Source organism: Protobothrops mucrosquamatus, unplaced genomic scaffold, assembly GCF_001527695.2.
Source record: "Protobothrops mucrosquamatus isolate PMUCROS unplaced genomic scaffold, P.Mucros_1.0 scaffold2998, whole genome shotgun sequence".
NCBI lineage: Eukaryota > Metazoa > Chordata > Lepidosauria > Squamata > Viperidae > Protobothrops > Protobothrops mucrosquamatus.
The window spans coordinates 287,462-297,179 of NW_015389018.1; the positions used below are offsets into that span (position 1 = coordinate 287,462).

General features: G+C 65.2%; 1 protein-coding gene across 1 annotated transcript; it reads right to left on the bottom strand.

The window, feature by feature from the left end:
- Positions 1-8,506: 8,506 nt before the first annotated feature.
- On the bottom strand, positions 8,507-9,103 carry DIRAS1 (DIRAS family GTPase 1). Its single transcript, XM_015826205.1, has one exon. It carries the CDS (start codon positions 9,101-9,103, stop codon positions 8,507-8,509), a length of 597 nt encoding a protein of 198 aa, XP_015681691.1.
- Positions 9,104-9,718: the final 615 nt, after the last annotated feature.

The window sequence follows — 9,718 nt, forward strand, 5'->3', positions numbered from 1 at the left end:
ACGCAGCTCAGAGGGCGGGAGGGGGGAAACCTTTCCACGCAGAAGGGACCGGGGGGGTCTCGGGCAGCTCCAGTGGGGCCCCGCGTGGGACGAGGCTGCAGAAAAGGCGAGGCCGCCCTGGGCTGCAGCATCGGGGCCGCCCCTCAATTGGGGGGGGCAGGGCAGGGTTGGAGCTTCGCGCCCCCTTCGGAGAGGCGCGCTCGGGGCGGCGGGGCGGCCCATCCGGAGGCTCTCGGCGGGATCCCCGAGGGAGGGGCCGGGCCGCTCTGCCGGGGGAGGGGGGACTCGGGGGGCGCCCCGGGGTCCCACAAGCGGCCGCCGAGGAGGGCCGGGCCATCCCCGGGAAAGGCGCAGCCTGGGGCGGGGAGGACACAGACAGACGGCCGGGCAACTCGCAGCCGCTAAGCGGGTCCGCCTGCCTCGGGGTCGCCGCTCTGGGCCGGGAGCTGCCCCCCCCTTCGGCCGGGCGGCGCTGAGAGGCGGCGGGCAGAGGGAACCGGACCCGCCCGGGCAGCAGGACCCCCATTGCACGGGGCCCGGGGACCCCTCCTCCCGGCCCCGCCGGCCCCGCCGCCCTCCCGCAGCCCGCCTCACCGGCTCCTCCGCCGCCGCCGCCGCCGCCGCCTCGGCCGCCTCCCGCTCTGCCCGCGACGTAGCCCTGCCGAGGCCGCCGGCCCCGAGCGTCTGACCGACAGCTCGCAGGGCCAATCCGCTCGAGCGCCTCCGAGGAAGGCGGGCTGCGGACGCCGCCGCGGACCTGGGCGGTGCGGCAGGAGGGGCGGGGCGAGGATGCGAACGGCCAATTGGTGGCCAATTGGGAGGCGGGGCGGTCCGTGGGAGGGGAGGGGCCTCGGAGACCCGCGCTTGGCCGGAGGGGGAATGGGGAAGCCCCTCCCCTTCCGCTACAACAGCCCTGCGAGGTGGGCCCCTCTCGAACTTCAGCGTCCCAAGGTTGGAAGGGGCGCGAGCAGGTGATGCCCGCCGAGCGCTGTCCGCACCTGCGGCCGCCTGGACCGAAGGGGAGCTCAGACCTCCCGGGCGAACCGAACCGGCCTTGCGCTTCGTCGGCCGCCCAGCTCTGCGTTCCCACGATCGGTTTTCCCCTGCGAATTCCCAAGTCCTTGGATGGAGGCCTGGGAAGGAGCCGCGCTAGAGAGCGAACTAAGCGGGGACCCGCCGACCTTCCTTCCGATCTGGCCGTGTTCATTTTTAGCCTCATGAAAGCGCGTCTCTCCATCCTTCCACTCCCTTTATATATGTCCTTAAAAAGATGCGGGCTTTTATCAAAGTCATTGCAAATCTGAATGTATGGAAATGTGACACCCGGATGCCGCCCCCCCCCCGATCATCCTCCCTGCAGTGACAACACCCCCCCCCAAGGCTTCCTCCTGATCTGGGCATTCTTCCGCAGGAGCCTTCTCACCCCCCAATAAGAGGAATAGGGATGCAGAATGCTGGGGGGGGCGGACAGCGATGAGAACACCCATCACCCATCACTGGGGGTGGGGAAAAGGGGCAGGTCCCAAAGAAGGGAGACCACCAGGAGGCCTTGGGTACATGTGGAATTCAGGGATGGGTGCCAGGCCATCTCAGTGGAGGATGATTGACAGCTGCCCAAATAACCGTGCCCCTGTCAGGCACGAAAGGCCAGGTTGACCCTTGAGGGGCCACTGGGAGGATAGATCGCTGGATAAGAGGGGGGGGAGAGATCTCATCCAGCAGGGCTGGGAGGTCCCGGGGTGTGCCCTCCAGTTCCCTGGGGGTTTGATACCAGGGCCAGAGTGGGGGAGATGATCCAAGGCCTGGAGACTAAAACATACGAACGGCTGCAGGACTTGGGTTTGGCTAGTCCAGGGGTTAGGCAACCTCGGCTCTTTTATGACTCATGGACTTCAACTCCCAGAATTCCTGAGTCAGCTATGCTGACTCAGGAATTCTGGGAGTTGAAGTCCATGAGTCATAAAAGAGCCAAGGTTGCCTATCCCTGCCGCTAGTCTAAAGAAAAGAAGAAACAGGGGTGACATGATAGCAGTATTCCAGTATTTGAGGGGCTGCCACAAAGAAGAGGAGGGGGGTCACGTTATTCTCCAAAGCCCCAGAAGGCAAAAGACAAGAAACAACGGTTGGAAACTGACCAAAGAGAGAAGCAACCTGGAATCCAGGAGAAACTTCCTGACAATGAGGACAATTAACCAGTGGAACAACCTGCCTCCAGAAGTCGTGGGTGCTCCATCACTGGAGATTTTTAAGAAGAGACCAGAAATCCACCTGTCTGAGATGGTACTATAGGTTCTCCTGCTTGAGGAGGGGGCTGGACTAGAAGACCTCCAAGGTCCCTTCCAACTCTATTCTCTTCAGATTAGAGCAGTTTAACTTGGGGAGCCCCTGTGGGGCATCTCTGAAGCTGGGCGGGGTGAGAGGCATGGCTGGCAGAGGGAGGTGGCAGACGGCTGGGAGGGTTGAGTAGCCACTTGCTGTTAGTACTTGAAATGAAAGAAAGAGGGTTCCTAAAGATCCAGGAGGGGGGCTGAAATAAAGAAGAGGGAATGTAATGGAGGAGAAGATCCATACCTGGATAGTATCTGGGATGGGAGAGAGCTGGTCACTCAACCAGGAGACCACCTGCAGTGACCAAAGACTAAAGAGCAGCCAGCAGGGGCCCCTGCTCAGCTGGGAGGAAGGAGGAGCCTATTGGATATACGAGCCAGTGGAACCAGTTGCCACAGGTAGGGATGAGTGCTTAGATGCTGGAAGTCCTGAAGATCACCTTCTCGTGATGTTCTGAGGGCTGCTACACTGAGCTGGGGGCTGGTCTGGGTCCCTCCGATTCCCGCTCAGGATAATGGAGGGATCCACAGACACCTCATCCATCCTTGGAGGTTGGTGGCCCAGACCTGGCAGCCAGAAGAGGCAGGGAGGGCCAGAGGTGGCCTGCAGAGCCTGGGAGGTGGGGGAGGTGAAGAGCAAGCCAAGCAGAGGGTCCTCCCTGCCCTGGGTGGGGGGGTCCTGCTAGACCCCTTGGTGCTCCAAGCTGCACCTTGCACTTCACTTCTGCCTCCGGAGGCCCCGGTTCTTCCTGGAGACCCAGGATCATCACACCACTGGCCTCATCCAGCACCGCACCAGCTCTGGTGCTGAGACTCTGCACGCGTGCCTGGACGCACCAGAACGGACGGTCTGCCTTGGACCAGCCAAAGTGGATCTTCAGGCCTTCCTTCAGCCTCCAGCGGGGCTCACCCTCGCCAAGCCCAGAGGCCTCTGTGGATGCACAGGGACACGCAAGGACTCAACCTCCGCACAGCTGCCGGCTTGCAAGGGTTGGGGCAAAGGGGACACCAGGCCGGCTGTCTGGCAGGCCAAAGTGGCTGCCAGGCAGGGGAGCCGACGGAGGCCTCTGCGGGGGGGGGGGAGTGGAGGCCTCTGCGGGGGAGGGGGGAGAGCAGCCCCTCCCAGCCCAGGATGAGCAGCGCAGGGCTCTGACTAGCTCTGGGACTGGCCGAGTCCCACTGGTGCTTTAGATTCAGAGCAGCGGTGATTTTATCAGGGGAGGGGGAATCAACCCCCCCCCCATTCACATAGCGGTGTTTTACTTCCGGCCAGCCAAGGAGGGGGGCTGCTGCAGTGAAGGCCTTGGGAGCCTTTGGGGAGGCGTGGGTGCCAGCCCACCGTAGCCCCGGAGGGTGTGGGGGGGGCTCGGGGGGGCTTAGCCCTCCCCTCCGTGCAGAAATGAAGGGACCAGACTTGGCTCCCTGGAGGAAAATGGGAAGGAGGCCTTCAGGTGGAGGAGCCCCAGTGTTGCCCCCCCTCCCCCGAGATATCCTGGTGGTGCCTTCTCCGAGGGCTGATCCGGCCCCGGGAGCCGCCGGCCTTTTGCCCGGCCCGGTGCGGCCCATTCCTCTTGGGTTGGGCTCATCTGGCTGGCAGGAGCCCCCTCTGGAGAGATTGGAGGGATGCCAGCCCCCCCCCCCCAGGGAACCGACGTCACCCGCTCGCGCCATCTGCTGAGGGAGGGGCACGTGCGTGCGTGATGGGGGGAGAGTGCCCCCCCAGCGCCGCCGCTCTCCTCCTCCTCCTCCTCCTCCTCGCCCTTCATCGCACGTCCCGAGGAGCCGCTCTCACGCGCAGAGGAACGGCCGGTCTCCATGGCGACGGGGGACGTGACGCACTTTGGGTCCACCAGACGCGCATCAGAGGCTGGCAGGGCAGAGAAAACCACAACTGCAAAGGGGGGGGGACCCACCGCCCACCCTCGGGGGCTTGGGCAGAATGCAGCAGGTGCGGGAAGCGGTTTGCCAAGATCTCCCGGGTGCGGGAGGGAGGAGCGCCCCCCCCGCCGACGCAGCAGCCGAGGACTGATCTTGGGGGGGCGGGGGGGGCGGGGGCAACGATGACCTCCGAAATGGCCTTACAGGTCAGGCAGAAGCCCCCGGGTGCTCCTCAACCCACTGCCAGCACCCGCCCCCCCCAGACCCATTTCTCCTCTTGGCGGAGGGGCGGCCTCCCATCACCCCACCGGTCCTTACACCACGAAGAACCGTCGCCAGCCAGGGCTGCGTGTGGGGCCCGAGGTTCAGCCCCGAGACGCCCCCGGGGTGCTGGGCCCAAATTTGGGGGTGGCTGTCCCGAGTCTGGCGGGCGGTTCCAGTCCAGGGAAGAGCCCCCGCCCCCCGGCCCAAGGCCCGGAAGAATAAGACCAGCAACGGGAGGCGGATGGGATAAATCCGTTTTTATTCATCCAAGGAAGACTATTTCTAAATAAAGGCTACATTGTACCGTTCGTTCGTTTCCGTTTTATTATTACATTGTCATTATAATATTGTCGTTTTGTCTTATGTGTCGGTGTGCGAGTTTCTCGTCCGTTTAAAAAAAAAAAATCCTTTGCGCAGTAGCTCGAATCGCCATGCGGGCCGCCGGGAGGAAAACTCGTCGGGCGGGGGTCGTATTTACAGGGAAGGCGGGGAAGGGTCGCCCGGCTGGGAATTTCGGGAGCACCGTGGATGAGTCGAGGCCGCCGCCGGGGCTGGGAAAAGACTGCAGGCCCTGCCGGGCCCTCTGACCGGCCGGCCGGCCTGCCCAGCGGGAGCGCCTGGCAAGGCGGCAGAGGCTCCGCGCGCGCCCGACCTCCGGGGCGGCGGCAGCAGCACTAGGCGGGGGGGGGCATTCACACGCACGGGGAGGCCGGGAGCGGCGGAGGGAAGCAGGTTGCGGGAGAAGGAACGGCGGCCCAAAGCAGCCGCTGGAAACGGCTTCCGCGGGGGTCGCGGCGAATTCGGGTGCCCCGCAAGCTCAGGAGAAGCTGCGGGAGGAGCGGCCGAGCCTCTCCGCCGGCCCGGAGGGCGCCCTCGGGGCTCGGAGCGCGTTGCAAGGAGCGCGCGTACAGAACGGGGGGATGGAGCTGATCCGTGCGCGGGCGGCGGAAGGCGCCCCATCGTGGCAGGTCGGGCCGTGGAGCCGTCAGGAGGCGCCGGAGTTGCACCCGGGACCGCCGCCGCCGTTCGCTCGCTTCTGCCAGTGGCAGAGAAGGGCTGCCAGGCCCGCCCCCGCCCCCGCCCCGCGGCAAATGGCCGGCTCAGATGGGGGGGGACATTCCCCCTGCCAAAGCAGCACCCCCACCGGATCCCACCAGCGGCGCCCCGGCGGCTTCCCCCCTCCCGCCACAAGCCCCCAAGAAGACCGGCCCGACGGCTTCGCTAAGGGGACGTGCTAGAGACTGCGGATCCGAAGGATCTGTCCTCCCCCCCCCCCGACGAAGATCGGCGCCCGGGGGGGGGGAGGCCGCGACAGGCCGTCCCAGGCCCCCACCGCGCCTCCGGAGGGCTGGGGCGGGAGCGCCGTCCTGCCGGGCAGCTCCGCGGGCATAATCCCGGGCCCCCTCCGAGCCAGTCTCCCGCAACCCCCGGACGGAGGCCCCCTCCCTCTGCGAGTACCGCTCGGACACGCCCGGCCAGGAGAACTGAGGCTGGGGCGGGGGTCAAGCAGCCCCCCCTTCGTATGCCAAGATGCGGCTGTTCTGAGTAGCCGGCAGGCGCCCAGTCCCGGTCCCTGCATGGCGGAAGGCCCAGCCTGGACCCGGTGGGGATGGGCGGCCCCAGCCCTCCTCCCAGAGACGGATCTGGGGCGCCGACGGAGCGGGGGGGGGAGGGGCAGCTGGCAGCCAAAGTGGTCCAGGGCAGAAGTCCTCTGTAATGGTCCTGGGCTGCTTAATCCCTTTGGAAAAAACCAAGATGCACTTATCGGACTCCAGTGCCTGACCCAAAGCACCGACGACGGGCAAAGGGGCAGCAAAGGGGCATCAGGCCTTTCCCCTCCAAAGGGAGGCCTCACTTGCCCTGCCCAGTCGGGCGGAGCCGGGGGGGGGGGACAGGAGGGTGCTGTGCAGCAGCTGCCATCCACCTCTTTCTGCGCCCCCACAGGGAGGGAGGGAGGGCTCTGGGCGGGGGGGGGAGCATGAGGGGTGCAAAGGCAGGAGCAGGCAGCCCCAGAGCCCCCCAGGCCCCCTTTCCCGCACAGCCAGGCTTTGGGAGCTTTCCTGAGTGGGTGGGGGAACCGCAGCCAGGACAAACGTCCTCCTGCCTGGGCGCTGGGCTGGGCCTGAGCCCCCAGCTGCACAGAGGGGCAGGCAGAGGAGGCAGAGCCCTCCTGCCCTCCTGCGGTGGGTCCTGTCAGCTGGCATAAGTGTACAGTTCAGAAGATGCCCTGGGTCTTTCGCAACTGCCCCCCCCCACCAAAGGTCTTGCAAAACCCCTGCTCAGATTGCAAATAGAGAACTGACCCCCCCCCCACTTCTGCCCCCTCCCCACCTGCCTTGCTGGCTGCTCAAAGCTGCCGGGTGGAGGGAGGGGCTGGGGAGGGAGGCCACACCAGTTAGTTAGACTGTCTGGGAGAAGCTGACGCAGAGGCTCCTTCCACCTGCCCATGTGTGCACAGACGCGCACACCCTGTACACAAGGTGTACACGCACACTCACCCTTTTCATGGAGGACCTGGCCTGTCCTGGTTTTACAAGCATGAAGCTCAACTGCTTCCGCTGCAATTTTTAAAAATAAAAGTAAGGCTCCGTGTTGAAGGGCACCTACAGGGCACGGTTGGAATGAGGGAGGCGCCCTCCTCCTCCTCCTCCTCCTCCTCCTCCTCTTCCTCCTCCCTGCCAGGGGCAGCCCAGGGGCCTCCCTCCCTCTGGCCTCAGAGCGAGACGGGCAACAGGGTGCCTGTCCAGCCTCCACCAGCTGGGGGGGAGGGGGGGCTCTGCTGATCCCGCAGGAGGGGAGGAGGAGAAGCACTTGCTATGGTGCCAGGGGTCCCCTAGCCCCAGTGGGCGACTTCCATCCTTCTCGGTAGATGGGGTGCTGTGTGTTCAGGGGCCCACCGCTTGGGCAGTGTGTTGGGGGTTTTCACCAGATGGAGGCTGGGATGCATAAGCCCCCCCCCTGCTCCTTTGCCCGAGAGGACCTGCTTCTGAACGGTCACCCAGCACGCTGCCTCCTGCGCTCTTCAGCCTAGAGGGAGCGATGCCCTTCTCTGCCAGCCAGGGTTGGCTGGCTCAGCCGTGGCTCCCCAGCCCATTCAGGGCCTTCCTTTCCCGGCCTTCCTGATCTGGACGTGGGCTGCTGCGGCTCTTTCTGTTGTTTTGTTCCAGAAAAAAACACACCCGTAAATTAAAAGTAAATAATGAGAGGGGTGTCTCACAATAAGCTTGCATGTTCACAGTCTGGCATGGCAGATGGGGGGGAGGGGGAGGGAGGGCCGCCTGGGGGGCCCTGCTCTGGTGGGCATCTGCCGCTTCCATGGGGCCAGGGGTCCTGTAGGGTGCCCCCCATCTGGCCTGCAGGCTCTGGAGCACCAGGGCAGAGAGAGGCCTTCTCTGGAGTGGGGCGGGTGGGCTGTCCCCGTGGTCCCCTCCGTTGGGGCCCTGCACTACCTCAGTGGCCTCCAGCAGGGCCTGGGTGATGAAGCAAAGGTGGGCTGGGGTCTGGCAAGGAGGACGGGGTGGGGGGGAATCTGACTCCCCCACAGGAGTTTGTGCAGGCCTGGCAGGGCCATCGTCGCCCAAGGGCCCCGCTTGAACGAATCCAGAGTCCTCTGTAGCTCCCGGCCAATGGGCAGGCTGGACCACTGGCTCTCCGTTGTCAGGCCGAAGTCAGTCAGGGTGCCTTCAGCCCATCCCATCCCAGGAACGGTGGGCCTCCTCTCTCCTCTGTTCCCACCGAGGTCGGCTTCAGGGGCGGGAGTGGAGGGGGCTGGCCACAGTCCGGCCGGAATGTCATTTGGCAGGGAGGCCTGACCGGCCCCCAGCTGAGCCCCCGAGTCCGAGTGGTCGGCTTCTGCTGGGGGGAGTCCAGGGCAGGGCCAGAGGGGCAGGCAGTAGGATCCGGGGAGCACTGAGAGAGGCAGGCCGGGAAGGGGTGCCAGTGGAGGCGGGGGAGGCGGAGGGCCGGAGGGAGACCAGACGGATGGATGGCGAGCTGGGGGGGGAAGGGTGGCGGGGGGGCACCTGCTGGCCGGCCGCTCACATAAGGCTGCACTTGCCCTTGATTTTCTCTGTCCGCTTCTGCTTGCCGGTGCGCTTCCCGTCGATGCTCAGGGTCATGTTGCGGCGCTTCTCCAGGTTGAGCAGCTCCTGGAAGAGCTCCTTGACGTTGTAGTTCATCTTGGCCGAGGTCTCCATGAAGGCGCACTGCCACTCCTTGGCCACGGCCTCCCCCTCCCGCGTCTCCACCTCCCGCTGGGTCTCGTCGCACTTGTTGCCCACCAGCATGATGGGGAAGGCCTCCCCGCCGCCCTTCAGCTGCACGATCTGCTGGTGGATGGGCCGCAGCTCCTCCAGCGACTGCCGGCTGGTGACCGAGAAGACCAGGATGAAGGCGTGGCCCTTGGAGATGGACAGACGCTGCATGGCCGGGAACTGGTGGCTGCCGGTGGTGTCAGTGATCTGCAGCGTGCAGACGCTCTTGTCGCAGCTGATGACCTGCCGGTAGGTGTCCTCGATGGTGGGGATGTAGGTGTCGCGGAAGGTGCCCTTGACGAAGCGCAGCACCAGCGAGCTCTTGCCCACGCCCCCGGCCCCGAAGACCACCACCCGGTAGTCGTTGCTCTGCTCCGGCATCTTGTTGGGCGGGTGGCTGGCGGGGAGGGGTCAGCGGCTGCCCACCTGGGGGGAGGGGGAGGAGGAGGAGGAGGAGAAAGAAGAAGGACCGTCAACCCAGGCAGGCAGGCAGGCAGAGGCCGACTCCACCCCACCGGCTTCAATCACCCCTTGCAAATCTGGGACTCGGATATCTTATTATTTCCCTCCTCTTGACTTAAAGAGGCTTAGAGCAAATACATCAACCGGGGGGGGGGGGAAAGGGGCACCAGCCAGGGGTGAAGCCGGAGGGCTCCGGACAGGAGCTTTTCCAGGGCATTGTTGGGGTCGCAAAAGCCCCCCCCCAGCAGGGTTGGTGAAAAAGCATTTGGGGAGCAAGAACAAGACACGCCCCTTCCTTTCCCCTCCCCCAGTTGCTGAAAGGCTGATCAAAAATGAGCAAAGCCAGACGAGGCAGCTGGACTCTGGGGGGGGGCCTCTCCAGCCCCCAAGTTCCCTGCAGCGTCAGGTCTGGGCTGGGGGGGGCTGGTGCATTCGCTGACGGAGCTTCCCTGGGGGAGGAACAGACTGCCTGGTCCAGAAAGATCAGCTCCAGGGGCCCCGGATCAGGGAGGAGGGGGGGGGAATTGCCTCCAT